General features: G+C 43.8%; 2 protein-coding genes across 5 annotated transcripts in view; one reads left to right on the top strand and one right to left on the bottom strand.

Moving 5' to 3' along the window:
* BOLL (boule RNA binding protein) overlaps nucleotides 1-1,456 on the bottom strand; it is an 81,592-nt gene extending 80,136 nt beyond the window's left edge. For 3 of the 4 annotated variants that reach the window (XM_089330121.1, XM_089330123.1, XM_051849325.3), the window contains exon 1: nucleotides 746-1,412. In XM_089330121.1, coding sequence (XP_089186247.1) covers nucleotides 746-766 — 21 coding nt within the window. In that variant the 5' untranslated portion in view covers nucleotides 767-1,412. Of the gene's footprint in view, nucleotides 1-745 lie in introns of all 4 variants that reach the window. The other variant, XM_089330122.1, reaches the window with a different exon arrangement.
* PLCL1 (phospholipase C like 1 (inactive)) overlaps nucleotides 1,439-22,836 on the top strand; it is a 451,746-nt gene continuing 430,348 nt past the window's right edge. Inside the window, exon 1 of the mRNA XM_089330113.1 lies at nucleotides 1,439-1,732. The gene's annotated coding sequence lies outside the window, so the exon portion shown is untranslated. The remainder of the gene's footprint in view (nucleotides 1,733-22,836) is intronic.

Below are 22,836 nucleotides of genomic sequence, written 5' to 3'. Positions count from 1 at the left end.
CAACGGCACCGAGCCCGCCGTCCGCCGCGTGCGCAGCCGGCCGCGGCCCTTGCGTGGCGCGCCCCGATTGGCTGCCGGCGGGGCGCGGGGCGGGGCGAGGCAGCACGTTGCCCGGGTGCCTCGGGCCTGAGCGGCCCCGCCGCCCGTGTCCGGCCCCGTCCGGTCCCGCCCGGCCGAGCCCGGCCCCGCCCGGCTCTGACTGGCTCGGGCGTGCGCCCCGTGCTGGCTGGTCCTAGAGTGTCCAGGTCCGACGTGGGCCACAAGCGTTCTCCCCCGCCCTCCGGCCTCCCCCGGCCTCTCAGTCCCTTTGGTCCCCGCTGGCCACCCGAGGTGTCGAGGCGTCGACTGCCCCGACAACTGGTCGTGGGCAGCTGCATGGAGTCGGGCAGGAGCGAGCGTCAAAGACGCGGCCGAACCTAATTTCGGCGGGAAAGCGGTTTCCCTGCCTGGACGCCGCCGGCTGCACGGCGCCCAGCCATCCGCGGTGTCCCGAAGCCTCCCGGCCGTTTGCGGGGTTCCCTCAGGCCGCCTACGGCTAGTCCAGGCCAGGTGGCCGGTGGGCACCTTCTCGACCGCACAACGCAATACGACGGGGCGGTCGGACACCACGGCCACGTTTCTTCCCGACAAAATAGCGAGTGTTTGGGGTTGGAACTCTCGCCCTTCTAGTCCCTGAGGAAACGGGGTTCACGTTGCTCCTCCTCCCCGCCACCCCAGGGCTCGGGGCCCTGATCGCCATACTCACCGCCCCGCACTCGGTCTCCATCTTCTCCGTTCTTCAAAGCCGGGGAAGGGGGGAGGAGAGCGGGGGGGGGGGTGAAGGAACAGAACTCTAAAGTTTGAAAGCACTTTCCCACCCAGGAAGCAACACCACGTTTCACGATTGGAACTGTCTTCCCCCTGGCGGAGGCGGCAGCTGTGGCAGAAACGGGGCGCAGGCTCGGACCCGGGGCCTGAACTTGTCACCTGGGGGGCGGGGAGGGTCAGGAGGCGTCGCCGCGGTACCGCAGTGCGGGCGGGCGCCGCAAGCCGCGGTGGGGCGCGGGCGGGCGGGTTTCGGCTGTGTGTGCTGTCGCCCAGCCTGGACGTCTCCGGCAGAGCGCGCAGCAAGTCCAGGCGGGCGTGCGGTGTGCGGATCGCGGGCTCTGCTGTGGGACCGCTCTCGCCTGCTCTCAGATGGCTGGCGAGGACAGCGCCAACGATCATGCAAAACTCCATGCACCGCACGCCTTTCCTTCTCTTCCACTTTGGGACTGGTGAGTTTCCAGAGTTTGAAGTGACCTCGAAGCTTTACTAAGGTGCAAGAAGCTTGTTGAAGGGGCGCTCCCGAAGACCTGTGCAAGGCGAGGAAGGCTGTTTCTAGACTCAAACTTTGACCCCTGAGGCCTGACGAGCCAAACTCGGGGGCTCCCGAGGAGTCGCGGACGCCGCGCTGCACCTGTTGTAGCTGTCACTCATTCCCGCGGGGCAGGGGGGTAGGGTGGCGCGGGCGGCTTCGTCAGGATCCGCTGAGCAGCCCCACTGGGCTCTGGCGCCTCCCCAGCCCGCACCCTGAGCCGCTCCCGCAGGCTCCGACTCAGCTGAGCGCCGCCTGGGGAGCCAGTCCGGGACGCAGCTATAGGCGCGGGAGGAGGCGAAGGTCGTGCGACCAGGGTGGAGTGCTGCCCTGGCCTCCAGCGGCCTTGAGATCTCCTTGGAAGGAAGATGGCCTTGTAAAGAGTATTTCTAAAAGGTAATCGTTATGAATTTCATCTATATAAATATATGTAATAATGGTTATTATCGCAACTGTCATTTATCCTGTTCCAGTTCTCATATCCTTGAGACATCAGGCACAGTGGTTTATGACCAATATCACATAATCATCATAATCAACAATAATCAATATCAGTGTCATAATATTATATAATCAATATCACATCCTCACACAACATTTTAGACAGATCCCCTTATTAAAAAAATCACGGGTAAAAATATTAAATGGCAAGAAATATAGGATTAGGTTTTATACTAAATTTTCCAGGACTTCCATAACAAAATGCCACAAACTCCGTAGCTCAAAAGATCAAAATGTATTTCTCTTCTCTTCTCTTCTCTTCTCTTCTCTTCTCTTCTCTTCTCTTCTCTTCTCTTCTCTTCTCTTCTCTTCTCATTTGAAAGTCAGTTACACAGAGAGAGGAGAGGCAGAGTGAGAGAGGTCTTCCATCTGATGGTTCACTCCCCAATTGGTCGCAATGGCCGGAGCTGTGCCGATCCGAAGCCAGGAGCCAGCAGCTGCTTCCAGGACTCCCACGCTGGTGCAGGAGTCCAGGACTTGGGTCATCTTCTACTGCTTTTCCAGGCCACATCAGAGAGCTGGATTGGAAGTGGAGCAGCCGGGACTCGAACCGATGCCCACATGGGATGCTGGTGCTTCAGGCCCAGGCGTTAACCTGCTGCGCCACAGCGTTGACCCCAAAATGTATTTCTTTATGATGCTGGAGGCTGGAAGTCCAAAATCCTGGTGTCAACAAGGTTGGGATCCTCTGAAGCATCTTTCCTTGCTTACAGGGACTGGCTTCTCTCTGTGTGTTCACAGAGTCTTTCCTGTGGTGTGTGTCTGTGTCAGATACTCTTGTTATAGTATTACAGGTCATTAAACAGAGGTTTGGAGGCTAATTTGGTCAAGGTCTAAAGGTACAGTAGATTTAACCCTGATCTCTAACCACCGTTTTTTGTCTTATCCATTTTGCCATTTGATTTTTAAAGAATCTACAGCAACATTTGTTAACATTTACATCATTAATAACTTTTGTACTCTCTATTGTTAAAGTTTGGCTTTGGGTTATTTTACTCCCAAAGTAAAGGTTTGAAAAATAATCAGAGTGACTTTATTGATTTTTAATTTGTTCAAAGGTTAGCTCTTCATATTATTTGCCAAAACGTAATGGGATAGGTAGTCTTTGTTCATTTTAGATGGAGCATCCTAAAAGTCATTATACATTTCTGCATGCAATTTAAGTTCATTTATTCAGGTTTTAGTTTCTGTGGAAACACTATAAGTCCATTCATATTAAAAATCACGTTCTAGATCATAATAAAGCATAAATAAATACATAAAGTATTTCTGTTCAATACCATTGTAACTGGAATTTGTACATTTTGTTTGCTAATAGTAATGATGGATTTGAGTAGTTATTACTATACTCTTTTTTGCTGAAGTTTTTCCAACCAGGATTATTTATTTATGATGGCTGCATTGTCTACAGCATATTTATTCAACACAATTTTTGTTCAGTCTGACTCACCTTAGCAAAATTTAGGAAATGTCAGCTGTATTCCAAGGCCTGGGTTGGATGCTAGGGAGTATATTTTATTTACAGTATGATAATTCACTGTTCTGTTTCTAACTCTTTTCATTCTTATACCAAAAGAAAATTTTGATTTTAAAGCCTGTATAAATCAGTGTACAATTATATAATTCAGTTCAACTCAATTGACTATAAATATTCCTATTATGTACTGCACGCTGCTATGGGAGATAAGAAGACAAGAATGCATTTCTTATTCTCAGGTATTTTAATTCTGGAAGGGGAGAAAAATTACTTAAAGTAGTAATTATATCTACATGTGCTTCTACTAAGTAAAAATATATGCAGAATATGCTAAATGGTACATGAACTATAAGCAAAGGTCTGTGGAAGCACAGAGATTAGCATCATGGAGCTCAGATGCTGATCTGGGCAGAAAAATGGGAGCGGAACGATGTTGAGCTCCTATTATGTGCTGAATATTGAGCTAGACATTTTTCCAGAAAATGTTTTAGACATCTTCTTATTTATTTGTTTACTTATGTATTTATTTATTTAGAAAGGCAGAGAGGAGAGAAAGAGAGAAAGAGAAAGAAAGAGAGAGAGGGACACACACACATATGAGAAGAGTATCTCTCATCTTCTGGTTCATTCCCCAAATGTCCACAAGAGCCCAGGCTGGGTCAAGTGGAAGCCAGGATCCAGGAACTCAATCTGAATCTCCCCATGAATAGCAGGGACTCAACTACCTGAGGGATCACTGACTGCTTCCCAGGCTATACATTAGCAAGAGACTGGAATTAGGACAGAGATGACATTCCAACCCATGCCCTCCAATATGAGTTGTGGATATCCTAAGCAGCATCTTGATTGCTGAGTCAAATGCTCATCCTGACACATTTAAAAAAAATCTCTCATCAGAAATCAGAAACTTAAGAGAGGTAAAAATGATCCTGTTTTTAAAAAAGAGATTTATTTATTTATTTTGAAAGCGTTATAGAGACAAAGGGAAACACCCCCCCCCCCACCCCCAACACACACACACAGAGTAAGAGGGAGAGGGGGAGAGAGAGAGCGAGCGAGAGAGAGGGAGAATATTTTTGATCTGCTGGTTCACTACCCATATGACTGCAAAGCCAGGAGCTAGGAACTTCATCCAGGTCTCCCATATGGGTGACAGGGCCATCTTCTGCTGCTTTTCCCAGGTCATTAGCAGAGAGCTGGATTGGAAGTAGAGAAGCTGGTACAGGAACCAGAGTGACCATATGGGATGACAGTGTTGCAGGTGGTGACTTTACCTACTGTAATGCCACAATGCTGGCCCTGGGTAACAGTGACTCTTATAGTTACATTGCTAGTAAATGGATGTTGTTTTCAAAACTTAATTCTATTTGACTTCATTGCCTATGCTCAGGGCACTCTGCCATGTTATTTATACCATAGCAATAAGTAGTTAGAATTGTATTCTGGAGACCTTTGCAAATAGGGGGCCATTGAGAATTACTGAACCAGGAAGTTCTATAGTCCAAGCCAAAATTTAGGAAAATATTTTCAGATCAGAGAAAAGTTTTTGAGGGACAGAGATGGGAAAAATGATTTAATTAAAAGAAGGAAATGGATCAAGTGAAAATGAGCTTTGTTCAGGTAACAGGAGTGAGAATGAAATACTGATAATGAACTAAGGAGTTACCAGTGAGGAGGGAGACTTTGGGGCGTGGGTGATTGTGGAGATGGGCTGTTGAGGATCATCCAAAACTCTATTTTGTTTCCAGTGGGTATGTTGATTTTTAATTTAAACTATTTTCTCCCATTGATTTTCACATCAGTAGTTTATAAGAATGCAGATTTCTTCTCATCCTTCTTATTCTGTGAAGCTTGTAATCTGGTGAAGGGGAAATCTAAAAATCACTTCAGTTGCTTCCATAGCTTGATCATGTGAATAATTATGAAATGAACATGGGAGTTTGAATACCTCTTCAATATATTGATTTCAGTTCCTTTATATATATTCCCAGATATGGGATTACTGGATCATAGGGTAATTTTAATTTTAGGCTTTTGAGGAAACTCCAATCTGTTTTCCAAAATGGCTGTCTGCTTTGGTGAGAACTACTAAACTCAGCGGACATGTAATTCCCAAAGTCATGAGTTAATGTTACAGGGATGATGGATCCATTTAATCCAAATATGGCTCTTAGGAAGTAGGCTTAATATGAGATCTTTGGGTCACTGGAACATGACCAAGTGGAAGGTAACTTTTGGGAGAGGATTGGTTATAAAAACTGAGTAATGGCTCACCATGTAATCCTTCCTCCATGTGTGTTTCATCATCAGGTGGTAAATCAGTGAAGCACTTTATTTGGATTGTGAACCTCCCAAACTGTTAGCCAATGTAAACTTCCCTTCTTAAGTAGCCTGTGTTAGATATTTCATGATAGTGATGAAAGAATAACTAATATATTCTATCAATTTATATACCCACCAATAGTGTACTAGGGTTCCATTTTCTCCATATCCTCACCAGCACTTGTTATCTTTTTGATAATAGTTAATTCTAACACATGTGAAGTGATATTTTCTTGTGGTTTTAATTTTTCATTTCTGCAGTGATTAGAAGTTGAGCATTATTTTCATGAATCTGTTAGCCATTCATAAGCCATCTTTTGAGAAAGGTCTGTTCAGGTCCTTTGCCCAGGTCCTTTGCCCATTTTTTAAATTGAGAGATTTGTTTTCTTTTTTTTTTTTTAAGATTTATTTATTTATTTGAAAGTCAGAGTAATACAGAGAGAGAAGGAGAGGCAGAGAGAGGTCTTCCATCTGCTGTTCACTCCCCAGTTGGCAGCAATGGCTGGAGCTGCGCTGATGAAGTCAGGAGCCAGGAGCTTCTTCTAGGTCTCCCACATGGGTGCAGGGGCCCAAGGACTTGGGCCATCTTCCACTGCTTTCCTAGGCCACATCCAAGAGCTGGATTGGAAGTGGAGCAGCCGGGACTTGAACCAGCACCCACATGGAATGCTGGCCCTGCAGGTGGCGCCCTCACCTGCTATGCCACAGCACTGCCTGGGGAGATTTGTTTTCTTGCTATTGAGTTATCTGAGTCCCTTATATTTTTATATTAATCCCTTATCAGATGCATGCTTTGCAAGTTTTTCCCCCAGTCTGTGGGTTGTCCCTTCAGCCTGTAAATTGTTTCCTCTGTTGCACTTAGTCTTTTAGTTCTATAAAATACTATTTGTCTATTTTTGCTTTTGTTGCTTGTGCTTTGGGGTCATATCCAAGAAATTGTTGCCCAAGCCAATGTCATGGAGAGCCTGTCTGTGTTTTCTTCTGGTAATTTTGTAGTTTCAGTTATCACTTTTAAATCTTTATCATAAATTGATTTTTGTATGTGGCACAAGAAAAGGATCAAATTCATTCTTTAGTTTTCCCAGCATCATTTATTAAAGAGTCTGTCCTTTTTCTACTGTGCATACTTGGCATCTTTGCTGAAAATTAATTGAACATAAAATGTGTAGGCTTATTCCTGGGCTTTCTCTCCTGTTCCATTGGTCAATACATCTATGTTTTATGCCAGCACTGTTTTGGCTATATAGTTTTGTGCTATATTTTGAAACCAGTGTGATGCCTCTAGCTTTGTTCTTTTTGCTCAAGATCACTTTTGACTATTCAGCTAATTTTAGTTCCATATGCATGTTAGGATTATTTTTTCTATTTCTGTGAAAAATGTTATTAGAATTTTGATAGTGGTCATATTAGGCAGTCTAGGTCATTTTGGGCAATCTGGATATTTTAACAATATTAATTCTAATTAATGAACAGACTATTTTTTAATCTATTTGTGTCATCTTCAGTTTTTTCATTAGTGCCTTACAGTATTTAGTATATGGATCTCTCGCATCTTGGTTAAATTTATTCCTAAATATTTTAGGTTTTTGATGCTATTATACATGGTATTGCTTTATTAATTTCTTTTTTGGTAGTTAATTGTTAATATATAGAAACAATATTATTCTGTATATTGATTTTATATTTAGCAACTTTATTTTTTTTTAAGATTTATTTTATTTAGTTGAAAGGCAGAGTTACAGAGAGAGGTAGAGACAGAGAGAGAGGTCTTCCATCTGCTGGTTCACTCCCCAGATGGCTGCAATGCCCAGAGCTGCATCGATCGGAAGCCAGGAGCCACTAGCTTCATCCTGGTCTCCCACATGGGTGCAAGGTCCCAAGGACTTGGGCCATCTTCTACTGCTATCCCATGTGATAGCAGAGAGCTGGATCAGAAGAGGAGCAGCCAGGACTAGAACTGGCGCCAATATGGGATGCCAGAACTTAAGGCCAAGGCTTTAACCCACTGTGCCACAGCGGCAGCCCCTGGCAACTTTATTGATTCTTGATTTACTAACTTACCAACATAATTTGAAAGCTAATACAAGGGTTCAGCATCCCTGTATATAATCTGAAAATCACAAATAAAAAATACTACAAAATCTGAAACTTTTTGAACAGTGACATGATGCAACAAGTGAAAAATATCACTCCTGACCTCATATGGCAGGTCATAGTCAAGACTTAGCTCTCCGGCTGGTGCCATGTCTCAATAGGCTAATCCTCTGCCTGCGGCACCGGCACCCCAGGTTCTAGTCCCAGTCAGGGTTCCTGATTCTGTCCTGGTTGCTCCTCTTCCAGTCCAGCTCTCTGCTGTGGCCTGGGAGTGCAGTGGAGGATGGCCCAAGTCCTTGGGCCCTGCACCTGCATGGGAGACCAGGAGAAGCACCTGGCTCCTGGCTTTGGATAAGCGTGGTGCACCGGTCACAGCGTCAGCCGCAGTGGCCATTGGGGGTGAACCAACGGAAAAGGAAGACCTTTCTCTCTGTCTCTCTCAGTGTCCACTCTGCCTGGCAAAAAAAAAAAAAAAAAAAAAAGACTTAGGCACTCTAATAATATTGTATGAGTTTACTCTCCATCTATGTATGGAGTATTTATGAAAGATAAATGAATTTTCATGTTTAAACTTTGGTCCGATCCTCAAAATATCTCATTATATATTTTAAAATATTCACAAATCTGAAAAAGAATCAGTAAACATTTCTGTTCCCAAGCAGTTCTGAATAAGGGATATTCTAATTGTATGTGTTTTCAGATGTGTTTTTTAAGGGAAAAGACCTTATGTTTGAAAACTTCTTACCTCCATAATATTTTTTTTCTCTATAATATTTTGGATTGTACATTGTTAAATATTTACTTAGGGGGAAATAAGACTAATACATATCAAATATAAGAGACATACGCTAAGATTTCAGTGCAAGAATGATTGCTCAGAACATATTGCTCACTTGTAGACTCAGTCCTTTAGTGTTTGCATCAAACTATTCCTTACTATTCTGCCTTCTTGACTACTGACTTTGCTGTTTTTTTTAAATCATGTTCTGTTCTTATCTCATCATAAGATTTGATGCAGGTATTTTCACAACTACTGTTAGGACATCTCTTAATTCATATTTCTCATAACCTTAGGCATTTTGCAATACTTTCTATCTCTAGTGTTCTATACATGACATTTCATATACCTGTGTCTAAACATGTGTTGAATTGCCATTTTATCAGTCTCCTCCAGTAACTGCATTGTTCTTGGAGAGTGGATAACCGTTGTCTTGGTATACTCAGAGCTTTTGTGTCTAAGTCATAATGTACCATTGTGCAAATTATAATTGCTTGGAAGGAGCCTGTTATCTAACCCTTGTTCCTCCACTCACAGAATCATGTGGCTGCCAGGTTCTGTCCATTCAAAGAGAGCGCTATTTTCAAGGTCATAAAAAGGTATTAAATGGGCTAGTGGCAACCCTGTGTAGTAGCTCTTGTGTCATAAAATGGTATCAATAATGGTTTATGTTCATTATATTTAAAAAAAGTTTTTTTTTTAACAGGCAGAGTGGATAGTGAGAGAGAGGCAGAGAGAAAGGTCTTCCTTTTTGCCGTTGGTTCACCCTCCAATGGCTGCCACGGCTGGTGCGCTGCGGCCGGCGCACCGCGTTGATTCGAAGGCAGGAGCCAGGTGCTTCTCCTGGTCTCCCATGGGGTGCAGGGTCCAAGCACTTGGGCCATCCTCCACTGCCTTCCCGGGCCACAGCAGAGAGCTGGCCTGGAAGAGGGGCAACCGGGACAGAATCCGGAGCCCCGACTGGGACTAGAACCCGGTGTGCCAGCACCGCTAGGTGGAGGATTAGCCTATTGAGCCGCAGCGCCGGCCTGTTCATTATATTTTACTATCAGATTTTCAAACATCAGTAACTGCTTGACACTTGGATAAACTTTCATCTTGATGAGTGTCCAACTTAAGTTCCAGGGAACCAGACTCCAAGACTGAAGGAGTTTCTCCCTGGAATCTGAGTTTGGGAACATCACTTGAGGGGGGTGAGGAAAGGAGGCCTGAACAGAATTGAATTGTAATGTGGCTACGGCATAGACCTCAGCCAAACCTGACATAGCCTTAATAGTTGTCCCTGGGGGCCAGGTATCTTGGTGTTTGTAACACTGCTATCGTTCCCCTACATCTACAGGCTGAATGCAGGCCTTTCCAAGGGAAGAGACTTGACCTTGGATTAGATGATACTCTTTAGCTAATTTCTAGAAAGGAACTCAGATGACAGTATCGAACACTTTCAGCATCTGGTGGAACAAGGACTCAGTACTGAATGAGGGCACTGGGTGGCACACTCTGGGTGGAGTATATGCTAAAATGATTTCAATACCATTGAATGTCTTTTTTGTCTTTTTTGCAATGAGATTAAGTAGATCACTACTGCTTGCTTTTGGTAAAAAAAAAATGATAGAATGGAATAACTCCAGGAAAGATTCAATCTATTTTTTTTTTTCTGTAGACAGGAAACCTCGGAGATTACAGGTGTAGTGAATACCAGGAGTATGGATCTGGTAACCTAAGATTGTAACACTGAAAGTCCAGATAGTCCATTGTATTTAATGACTGCAGGCTTGAAAATATCTTTCCACGATTTTGTCCTTCATTGGTTCCATGCTCAAGAAAATACATATATTGGTTGTTGTTATGGAAATATAATTAAAAACAAAATCCTGTCCTAATAGAGAAAACCTCTCTGCAAAAGCACTAGAGACAGAAAACAATTTTATTGTTGAATATTCTTTGGATTAGAATGTGATGTGCATCACAGAAGATCCACTAAGAGATTGTAAAGACAAAAAGGAATCTTACCCTCTTTTCTTTTTTTTTTTTTGCCAGGCAGAGTTAGACAGTGAGAGAGAGAGAGAGAGAGAGAGAGTTATAGACAGTGATAGAGAGAGAGAGAGAGAGAGAGAGAAAGGTCTTCCTTCCATTGGTTCACTCCCCTAATGGCTGCTATGGCTGGCGCTGCGACAATCTGAAGCCAGGAGCCGGGTACTTCCTCTTGGTCTCCCATGTGGGTGCAGGGACCCAAGCACTTGGGCCATCCTCCACTGCCTTCCCAGGACACAGCAGAGAGCTGGACTGGAAGAGGAGCATCCGGGACTAGTATCCGGCGCCCCAACCGGGACTAGAACCCAGGGTGCCGGCACCTCAGGCGGAGGATTAGCCAAGTGAGCCACAGCGCCAGCCTCTTACCCTCTTTTTAAAAAGCTTTATTTTATATTTACTTGAAAGGCAGAGTTACAGAGAAAAGAGGAGAGAGAGAGAAAGAGAGAGAGAGATAGAGAGAGAGGTCTTCTATCTGCTGGCTCATTCCCCAATTGGCAGCAATGACAGGGCTAGGCAAGGCCCTGGCCTTCTCCCAGGTGTCCCATGTGGGTGCAGGGACCAAACACTTGGGCCATCTTCTACTGCTTTTCTAGGTGCTTTGGCAGGGAGCTGGATACAAACTGGAGCAGCGGGGTCTCGAACTGGTGCCCATTTGAGATTCTGGCACACAGGTGGAGGCTTAACTTACTATGCCACAATGCTGGCCCTCTTATCTTCTTTTATAGACAAGCACTTATAACCTATCATATCACACATAGTCCATACTAACTTTAACTGGTAATTAAAGTGATTGTCTTTGTCAGCTTATTGGTTTTATCCAGAGGAAAAGCAAACTTCTTTGCTTTAGGACAGGAGGTGTTTTGTAAATTGGAACAAGGTGCCTACCAAAATTATGCTCGTATTTTTCCACTGAAACTGGGAGATAAGGGAGCTATTTTCTGTGGTATTTGCATTTCAAAAAGATAGCTCCCAGATTCTTAAGGAAATATTCTTAGTTGTGAGACTGGGAAGAACCTTATGTAGCCTTCATAAAGATTTATATATAATTGGAAAGGAGAAGGAAGTTTGGAAAGAAAAGCAAGATGGAGAACTACCTTTCCTTATTTTCAAAACTAAGAGAATTAAAGCCTTTTAATTTTAGCTTGTATTTGCTCTTGCGTTGTATATCTGGACTTATTTAATGTTGGGTCATTTTGAAGCACTGACAAATTTTAGAAGCAACCAAAATTCAAAACCATAATTCAAGCATATAAGTAGTAATCACTTGTTGATAAGCCAGGGCAATGCCAAGTTTTAAAAGGTAGTATTAATTTTTTAAAATATTATTTAAGGAATAAAAGCCACATGCATTTCATATATACAAATTTAGGATATATATATATATATATATCCTATATATATATATATATATATATATACAAATTTCCCACCTTCTTCCCTCCTGTCCATATTTCCACCCTTCTTCCTCCTTCTCTCCCATTCCCTTTCTTATTTTTTACAAAGATTTATTTTCAGTTAACTTTATACTCACAAGATTAAGCCTACATTAAGTTGAGAGTTCAACAAATAGTTAAAGAAAAACAAAAAAAGAGGCACAAAACAAACAAAAAACATCATTCCTCATTAGTCAAGACAAGGGCTATTCAAAATCATTGCATCACAAATAATCAATTTCACTCCTATAGATTACCTTTTAGGTACTCTATTATTTACCACAGATCAGAGAGAACATATGGCATTTGTCTTCTTGGAACTGGCTTATTTCAGTAAGTATAATGGTTTACAGTTGCATCCATTTTGTTGCAAATGACGGGACTTCATTTTTTTTAACCACTGTGTAGTATTCCCTAGTGTATAAATACATCATGATTTATTCATCCAGTTTTCAGCTGATGGACATTTGGGTTGATTCCATATCATACCTATTGTGAATTTAGTGGAAATAAACATGGGGGTACAGATGACTCTTTCATATGCTGATTTCATATCCCTTGGATAAATTCCCAGGAGTGGGATGGCTGGGTCATATGGTAGGTCTATTTTCAGATTTCTGAGGTATCGCCATACTGTCTACCACAGTGGTTGTACCAGTTTACATTTCTTTCTCTCTCTTTCTTTTTCTTAAAGATTTATTTATTTGTTTGAAAGTGAGTTACACACAGAGAGAAGGAGAGGCAGAGAGATAGAGAGGTCTTCCATCCACTGGTTCACTTCCCAACTGGCTGCAACGGCCAGAGCTGTGCCTATCTGAAGCCAGGAGCCAGGAGCTTCTTCCAGGTCTCCCACAAAGGTGCAGCGGCCCAAGGACCCAGGGCCATTTTCTACTTCTATCCTAGGCCATAGCAGAGAGCTGGATTGGAAGTGGAGCAGCTGGAACTCGAACCGGCGCCCATATGGGATGTCGGCACTGTAGGCAGTGGCCTCACCAGCTATGCCAGAGTGTTGGCTCCACCAATTTACATTTCTCCCAGCAGTGGATCAGTCTTTATTGCTGATTCAGCCTTTATTACTGATTCTATCTTAGTTATTAGTCTGTTTACATGTTCTATGTCTTCATGACTCAATTTAGGTAGGTTGTTTGTGTCCAGGAATCTATCCATTTCTTCAAGGTTTCCAAATTTGTTGGTATACAGCTCCTTGAAGTAATTTCTGATGATTCTTTTTATTTCTATGGTGCTTGCTGTTTCATTTCTTTTTCATCTCTGATTTTATTGATTTGGGAACTTTTTTTTTTTTTTTTTTGACAGGCAGAGTGGACAGTGAGAGAGAGAGACAGAGAGAAAGGTCTTCCTTTGCCGTTGGTTCACCCTCCAATGGCCGCCGCGGCCGGCGTGCTGAGGCTGGCGCACCGCGCTGATCCGAAGCCAGGAGCCAGGTGCCTCTCCTGGTCTCCCATGGGGTGCAGGGCCCAAGCACTTGGGCCATCCTCCACTGCACTCCCTGGCCACAGTAGAGAGCTGGCCTGGAAGAGGGGCAACCGGGACAGAATCCGGCGCCCCGACCGGGACTAGAACCTGGTGTGCCGGTGCCGCAAGGCGGAGGATTAGCCTAGTGAGCTGCGGCGCCGGCTGGGAACTTTTTTTTTTTAGTTTGGTTGGGTCAATGGTGTGTCAATTTTGTTTATTTTCAAAAAGCCGGTTCTTTATTTCATTGATTATGTGGGTTTTTTTTTTTGATTTCAGTTTTGTTTATGATGGAATCCAATAAGTGGCTTGTGTCCTGAAACAGTATAGACTTACTGCTCTAGTCTAGGGGAAGATAGTTAAAATAAAAAGTGGAGAGAGTACAATCTCAGGGAAGAGTTAGGGAGAAAATTGCAGAGGAAACTCTATGCAAATTAGATGGACACTGTAGATCTATGTGGAGGGTGTGGACATGTACAACTCAGGACCCCAGTAGCCCAGAGCCTGATCACCAACTTTGGAGAGTGAGGTGAGACCAGACTGCAGCAGTCCAAGCCACTGGCAATGAAGCTGTGGGAAGAACCTGGTATGAGACTGATGGAGCCCTGTGGGGTCAGTGTACATGCCAATCTAGATGAAAAAAATAAGGGGGGCACATTTCTCTCTCCCTGACCATGCAACAGTGGCATCCTGTAACTAGTCAAGAGGGGGTGGGTGCCATTTTGGACATACATAACAGCTGTGCCAGCTTGTGTCTGCATGCCCACCAATCAGCTTGAGTCTGCCTGGGAGAATTGACAGGGGTTGAGTGCTCGTTACTGTGGGAGCCCTATGTGCTCAGACTGTGAAAACACTATGACTGCATGAGAGGGCACAGGGTGTGGCTGGGTCTTTGGACAGTCATTGTGGGTGGCTCCATATGCTTGAGGCTCCCTGATTACCTGGTGAAGGTCATTGCTGTGGGATCTGTGGTCACACCAATGACTGCACAGATCCTTTGTAGGGTTCTTTTGGCAGTGCAGATGAATATTGTCCTTACTAGGGCTAGTGCTCAGGAATTGGTCTCCTTGAAGGAGAGGAGGTGAGCATGAGACTTACCAACAGAGCTGATTAAACCTACCCTCTGATAAAAACAAAAAAGATTTCCATGCCCAACTTGGGTGTCTTCTTCCACACTCCCCTCATCCTGGAACACTGAACAGTGCTCTCTGGCCACACCCAGTATATACCTCTGTGTATTCATTAAAAGAGCAGACACTACACTAAACCACAGAGGCATAGTCCAAAGATAAAAGCCATCCCAGGGGGAAAAAAACCCAACAGGTTTCTCCACAAATACCTAAAAATAAATGCAGCAATTCAAGAAATAAAAATAAGGAAGACGGCATGACGCCCCCAAAGGAACACAACAATGCTTCAATACTAGAATGTGAAGATGAAGGGATTGAAGAAATGTAGGGAGTGGAATTCTAAAAATTGATGTAGGATTATTGAGAAGTAATAAGAAGCAAATTCATGAAATAAAGAAATCCATACATGACATGAATGAAAATTTTTCCTATGAAATTGTGATTTTAAAGAGAAATCAAAATGAAATATTAGAAATTAAGAATTCCATAGATCAAATAAAAATGTGGTGGAAAGTCTTAAAAACAGACTTGGTGAGGGAGAAGAAAGAATATCCGAGTTAGAAGACAAATCTCTGGAAATTTTACAGTCAGGCCAAAAAAAAAAAAAAAAGGAAGAAATTAGAAAAATAAAAAACAGTGTTTGAGATTTATGAGATACTATCAAATAACCCAACACATGGGTCTTAGGAGTTCCTGAAGGCATGGAATGAGAGAATGGATTAGAAGGATTTTTAGTAAAATAATTATAGAAAACTTCCCTAATTTGGAGAAAGGAAAGGATGTCCACATCTGGGAAGCACATTGAACTCCTAATAGACATGACCAGAGAAGATTCCTCACTATGACATATTGTAGTAAACTCTCCACAGTAAAACATATAAAGAAAAGATTCTAAAATGTGCATGAGAGAAATGTGAGATTACTTTCAGAGGATCTTGAATTAGACTCACAGCTGGTTTCTTAATCAGAACCCTACAGGCTAGGAGAGAATGGCGAGATCTATCCCGAGTCTTAAGAGAAAACATTGTCAGCTCAGAATACCATACTCTGCACAGCTCTCATTTATGAATGAAGGTGAAATAAAGACCTTCCATAACAAACAGAAATTGAAAGAATTTGTCACTACTCTTCCAGCCTTACAAAAGATGCTTATGGATGTGCTACACACAGAAACATGGTCATCACTATGAAAAAGGTGAAGGCAGAAAATCTCTCAGTGAAAATACAAAGGAAATCAAATGTAAACAAAAGGAATATTAATGGAAAAATAGCAGGGCCAAGTTGTTACTTATCAATAGTCACCTTGAATGTAAATGGCCACCTCTCCAGTTAAAAGACACAGATTGGCTGGATGGATTAGAAAACAAAACTCATATATTTGCTGACTGCAAGAAACACATCTCACCAATAAAGATGCATGCAGATTGAAAGTGAAAGGATGCAAAAAGATATTCCATGCTAACAGAAACCAAAAAGAGCTGGTGTAGCTATTCTAATATCAGACAAAATAGACTTTAACACAAAAACTGATAATAGAGACCAAGAAGGGCACTATGTAATGATTAAGGGATCAATTCAACAGTAAGATATAACTATTTTAAATGTATATGCACCTAATTACAGGGCACCTTGCTATTTAAAAGAAATGTTAAGAATCTAAAGGGAGACATAGACTTTGACTCCAATACAATAGTAATAGGGGACTCCAATACTCCACTTTCAGCAATGTACAGATCAATCAGAAAATCAGCAAGGAAACAGCAGGGTTAATTGACACTATAGACCAAATGGACCTATTGATATCTTCAGAACTTTTCACCCTACAGTTGCAGAATACACATTTGTCTTACCAGTGCAGGGAACTTTCTCTAGGATTGACCACATGCTACACATTCTAGGCCTTAAAGCAAATCTCAGCAAATTAAAAAAAAGTCAAAATCAAACTATGGGGCGGAGCCAAGATGGCGGAATAGTGAGGGCGCGCACCGATAGTTTGGGAAAAGATAGTTCAATAAAAGTGGAATTACGGTAGCCTCAGGAAAAGGATCAGGGAAAAACTGCAGAGGAACCTCTTCTGGATCTAGTGGCTGTGACTCGGAGGACCTACGGGGAGAGCAAGGTCACCCACTGTGTGGAAGCCGAGCCGCTGGAGCCGCCAGAGCCGCCAGAGCTGCAGAGTCTGTGCGCCAGTTCTGGAAGGGGAGGTGAGACAAAAACAACCTCTCAGTAACCCGAGACATTGGCGGGGAAAGGCAGAAAGAGCCTGCAGAGAATGAGGCCTGAAACCCCATTGGGGAAAGTTTACCAGGCTGGCTGGAGGAGAGAAAAAAATCGAATAAATAAGGGGAACTGGCACGGACATTTAGCCTCTCATTCCACTCACCTTACAAAGCCGAGCAAGACAAAGGGCAGGTGCCATTTTACGTAAGTAAAGCGGTATGTGCCATTTTGCATATGTAAAGCGGGTGCCCCTCATTAGCTAAGCAGAAAAACCTGACTCTGGTAAGCAAACGAATACCTACAGGGGCCAGATTTCATACATCAACAACTCTCAATTCCACTCAGCTGTGTGGAATTACTTCCCAACTGAGGAAAAAAAAAAAAAAAAAAAGAGAGAGAGAGAGCCAGCAAGAGAACAATCAGGGTGAAGCACCTTTGGCATATCCTTAACCCTGAAGAACCAGAGCTCTCTGGCCACACCCATCACAGTCTCTAAGGATCCATCAAAAGCAGACAGTCCTCTTAATCTAGAGTCACAGTATAACGAGAAAAAAACCAAGGAATATCTCCAATATGACAAACAAACGCAAAAGCTGAGGTAACAAGAACAAGGAAGACACTATGACGCCCCCAAATGAAATAGACACCCCAATTCAAGATTATGAAGATGATGAGATAGAAGAAATGCAAGAAGCGGATCTCAAAAAATTGATAAGAACATTAAGAAGTTCTCAAAAACAAATTCTTGAACTACAGAAATCCTTAATGGACAAGATAGAAAATCTCTCTCATGAAAATGAAATATTAAGGAGGAATCAAAATGAAATGAAACAACTAGTAGAACATGAAACTGTGATAGTGACGAGAAATCATAATGAAATGAAGAATTCAATAGATCAAATGACAAACACATTAGAGAGCCTTAAAAACAGAATGGGTGAAGCAGAAGAGAGAATATCAGACTTAGAATACAGAGCACAGGAAAATATACAATCAAACCAAAGAAAAGAAGAGGAAATTAGAAATCTAAAATATATTGTGGGGAATCTTCAGGATACTATTAAAAAACCCAACATTCGGGTTCTAGGAGTTCCTGAAGGCATGGAGAGGGAGAAAGGATTAGAAGGCCTTTTTAGTGAGATATTAGCAGAAAATTTCCCAGGTTTGGAGAAGGACAGAGACATCCTAGTACAGGAAGCTCATAGAACCCCTAATAAACATGACCAAAAGAGATCCTCACCACGACACGTTGTAATTAAACTCACCACAGTGAAACATAAAGAAAAGATCCTAAAATGTGCAAGAAAGAAATGTCAGATTACTCTCAGAGGATCTCCAATCAGACTCACAGCTGACTTCTCATCAGAAACTCTACAAGCTAGGAGGGAATGGTGAGATATAGCCCAGGTACTAAGAGAGAAAAACTGCCAGCCCAGAATATTATATCCTGCAAAGCTCTCATTTGTGAATGAAGGTGAAATAAAGACCTTTCATAGCAAACAGAAATTGAAAGAATTTGTCACCACTAGTCCAGCCCTGCAAAAGATGCTTAAAGGTGTGTTACACACAGAAACACAGAAACATGGTCATCAATATGAAAGAAGGTAAATGAAGGAAATCTCACACCAAAAGAACACAGGAAGTTCGAAACATATATCAGAAAATATCTTTGGCAAATGGCAGGGCAAAGCTACTACTTATCAATAGTCACATTGAACGTTAATGGCCTGAACTGTCCGGTTAAAAGACACCGATTGGCTGATTGGCTTAAGGAACAAAACCCATCTATTTGCTGCTTGCAAGAAACACATCTTTCCAACAAAGATCCATACAGACTTAAAGTGAAAGGCTGGAAAAAGATATACCATGCCAACAGAAATGAAAAAAGAGTGGACGTAGCCATCTTAATATCAGACAACATAAACTTTACCACAAAAACTGTTAAGAGAGACAAAGAGGGGCACTATATAATGATTAAGGGATCAATTCAACAGGAAGATATAACGATTATCAATGTATATGCGCCTAATTACAGGGAACTGGTTTATTTAAAAGATTTGTTAAGGGACTTAAAGGGAGACTTAGACCCCAATACAATAGTACTGGGGGACTTCAATACCCCACTCTCAGAAATAGACAGATCAACAGGACAGAAGATCAACAAGGAGACAGTAGATTTAAATGACACTATAGCCCAGATGGATCTAACAGATATCTACAGAACTTTTCATCCTACACAGAAAGCATTTACATTCTCTCAGCAGTACATGGAACCTTCTCTAGGATTGACCACATACTAGGTCATAAAGCAAGTCTCAGCAAATTCAAAAGAATTAGAATCATACCATGCAGCTTCTCAGACGATAAAGGAATGAAGTTGGAAATTAGCAACTCAGGAATCCCTAGAGCATAAGCAAACGCATGGAGATTGAACAACATGCTCCTGAGTGAACACTGGGTCATAGAAGAAATCAAAAGAGAAATCAAAAATTTTCTGGAAGTAAATGAGGATTGTGGGGAGCAACTCGGACTAGACTAAGTTACTGGAATTAAGACTTATTCTATGCATCTGCTCTCCCACAATATGGCGCTGGGAGAGGAGGAAACAGCTTCTACACAGCTGCCTCAAGTTCAACCAGTAAACTGTAGGACCTGCTCCTGATTGGAGGAGAGCAGCGTACTCGGCATGTGGGTAGCAGAGTTGGGATTGGTGGAAGAGGACTATAAAGGAGGAGAGAGACAACATGCACCAGGAACATCTATCTGAAGGAACACCTGTGCAGCCCCCGAGAGAGCCGGCCGGCGGTGTGCTGCTCCCCCGCGGAAGTGGGGAAAGTGGCAGGGGGAACCGCCCTTCCACGGAGGTGGAAGGGACGGTAGCCAACCTGGGAAGAACCAGCAGCAAACCTGGGGAGGGCCGAGCAGACAAAAGAACAGCGCAGGGTTCTGTGTCGTTCCTCCACGAAGAGGGGGAGCGACATAATGGTGCCGTGACTCGGATATGAAGCCTAGGCAGGGTTTAGTGTCATTCCTCCATGAAGAGGGGGAGCGACATAATGGTGCCGTGACTTGGATAGGAAACCTAGGAGGGAAGAAGTAGGAAAAAAGCGGAAAAATACCGGAGAGAGAGACTAGAAGAGCCTAGGGAAAAGCCGGATGGAAAAGGTGCCGGAAGAAGCTATTGAAAGCCTAGGCATAGACTCGGATACGGACTGTGGGAAAGAAGTTAGGATTGGACGTTAGGGTTGAAAGTGAAAGTGAAACCTAGAAGAAACTTAGACTTGGATACGGACTGTGGGGAGAAGCCAGGAGAAATGAGAGGGGAATGTTGTTGGAAGAAAAGTTAGGAAACATACCGAGTAGAGAAAAATGTTAGGGAAAATGAAGCTGCGGGGGCAGGCTGAGGCGGAGACGTAAGCTATGTTTGGATTCGTCGAGTCAGCCCGGGGAACAAGGGGCGAAAATCTGGAACCAGAGGTGGAGACGTGGGCCAGGTTGGAATCCGTCAGATTAGCCCGGGGAGCAAAAGACGGGAAGCCAAACCGAAAGGCACAGACGTGAGCTAGGTTGAATTCACCAGGTTAGCCCGGGGAACTTAGACTGAATACCGGTAGCGGAAACGTGAGCTAGGCTGTGTGACTCGCGGAAGCCGCCGCGCGCAGAGATAGCGCGTGGGGCACAAATGGGGAGAGCGCATGGGGCGCGAATAGGAAACGTGGGGCTAGTGCGAGGCCGTGGTGTGGGCGCAAAGGGCGTGGAGACCGTGGAGCGCGCAAAGCCGGGAAGCCGCCGCAGGGTGAGGTGCCGAAAAGCAGCCTCGGGGCGGGCGCCGGGAAGCCGCGGGGATAAGAGAAACAGAAGTATAGAAGTAAAATGAGAGAAATAGGAATGCTGGCAGATAGAAGTAAAATAAGAGAAATAGGAATGCCCGGAGATAGAGAAATAGAGAAAAATAAGGCCTCCCCACAACACAGCAATGAGAGAGCTTCGATTTGGTCTGCCTGATTAGTAAGACGATAAGCACCTGCGGGCGGCTAGCAGCTTATGCGCCGCAGGTCACCGAAGACAGGCACGAATTAACATCAATAAGACTCCCCACAATACGGCAAGGAGACGCCGCGGCTCACTAGGCTAATCCTCTGCCTAGCGGCGCCGGCACATCGGGTTCTAGTCCCGGTCGGGGCGCCGGATTCTGTCCCGGTTGCCCCTCTTCCAGGCCAGCTCTCTGCTGTGGCCAGGGAGTGCAGTGGAGGATGGCCCAGGTGCTTGGGCCCTGCACCCCATGGGAGACCAGGAAAAGCACCTGGCTCCTGGCTCCTGCCATCGGATCAGCGCGGTGCGCCGGCCGTGGCGGCCATTGGAGGGTGAACCAACGGCAAAGGAAGACCTTTCTCTCTGTCTCTCTCTCTCACTGTCCACTCTGCCTGTCAAAAAAAAAAAAACAAAACAATACGGCAAGGAGAAGGCTTGGATTCAGTTTGCCTGATTGATAGGGCTTGTAAGCACCTGCAGGCAGTTCTAGCAGAGTAGAGCATGCGCTGCAGGGCACCGAACACAGGCACGCATCAGCGCCTAAAAACCTCCTCACAACAAGGCGAAGAGAGGACCCGGATTTGGTTTGCCTGATTGGTAGGGCTTGTAAGCACCTGTGGGCAACTCTAGCAAGCAGAGCAGAGTGTGTGCCACGGGACACCGAAGACAGGCGCGTATCAACGCCAAAAAATAAAAAGAAAGGGGGATCTGTGGGGAGCAACTCGGACTAGACTAAGTTACTGGAATTAAGACTTATTCTATGCATCTGCTCTCCCACAATATGGCGCTGGGAGAGGAGGAAACAGCTTCTACACAGCTGCCTCCAGTTCAACCAATAAACTGTAGGACCTGCTCCTGATTGCAGGAGAGCAGCATACTCGGCGTGTGGGTAGCAGAGTTGGGATTGGTGGAAGAGGACTATAAAGGAGGAGAGAGACAACATGCACCAGGAACATCTAAGAGGAACACCTGTGCAGCCCCCGAGAGAGCCGGCCGGCGGTGTGCTGCTCCCCCGCGGAAGTGGGGAAAGTGGCAGGGGGAACCGCCCTTCCACGGAGGTGGAAGGGACGGTAGCCAACCCGGGAAGAACCAGCAGCAAACCCGGGGAGGGCCGAGCAGACAAAAGAACAGCGCAGGGTTCTGTGTCGTTCCTCCACGAAGAGGGGGAGCGACAAGGATAACAGCACAACATACCAAAACTTGTGGAATACAGCAAAAGCAGTGCTAAGAGGAAAGTTTATATCAATAGGTGCCTACATCAAGAAATTGGAAAGGCACCAAATAGATGAGCTTTCATTGCATCTCATGGATCTAGAAAATCTGCAGCAAACCAGACCCAAATCTAGTAGGAGAAGAGAAATAATTAAAATCAGAGAAGAAATCAACAGGATTGAATAAAAAAAAAAATTACAAAAAATCAGCCAAACGAGGAGCTGGTTTTTTGAAAAAATAAAATTGACAGCCCATTGGCCCAACTAACTAAAAAAAGAAGAGAAAAGACCCAAATCAATAAAATCAGAGATGAAAAAGGAAATGTAACAACAGACACCACAGAAATAAAAAGAATCATCAGAAATAACTACAAGGACCTGTATGCTGGCAAACAGGGAAACCTATCAGAAATGGATAGATTCCTGGACACATGCAACCTACCTAAATTGAACCAGAAAGACATAGAAAACCTAAACAGATCCATAACTGAGACAGAAATTGATACAGTAATAAAGGCCCTCCCAACAAAGAAAAGCCCAGGACCAGATGGATTCACTGCTGAATTCTACCAGACATTTAAAGAAGGACTAACTCCAATTCTTCTCAAACTATTCAGAGCAATCGAAGAAGAGGGAATCCTCCCAAATTCTTTCTATGAAGCCAGCATCACCTTAATTCTTAATCCAGAAAAAGATGCAGCATTGAAAGAGAATTACAGACCAATATCCCTGATGAACATAGATGCAAAAATCCTCAATAAAATTCTGGCTAATAGAATGCAACAACACATCAGAAAGATC

The sequence above is a fragment of the Oryctolagus cuniculus genome, chromosome 3, assembly GCF_051225735.1.
Source record: "Oryctolagus cuniculus isolate XC-2025 breed Fujian yellow rabbit chromosome 3, ASM5122573v1, whole genome shotgun sequence".
Classification (NCBI taxonomy): domain Eukaryota; kingdom Metazoa; phylum Chordata; class Mammalia; order Lagomorpha; family Leporidae; genus Oryctolagus; species Oryctolagus cuniculus.
The sequence above is the reverse complement of the archived record's forward strand: the minus strand, read 5'-3'. Positions and strand labels throughout refer to the sequence as shown.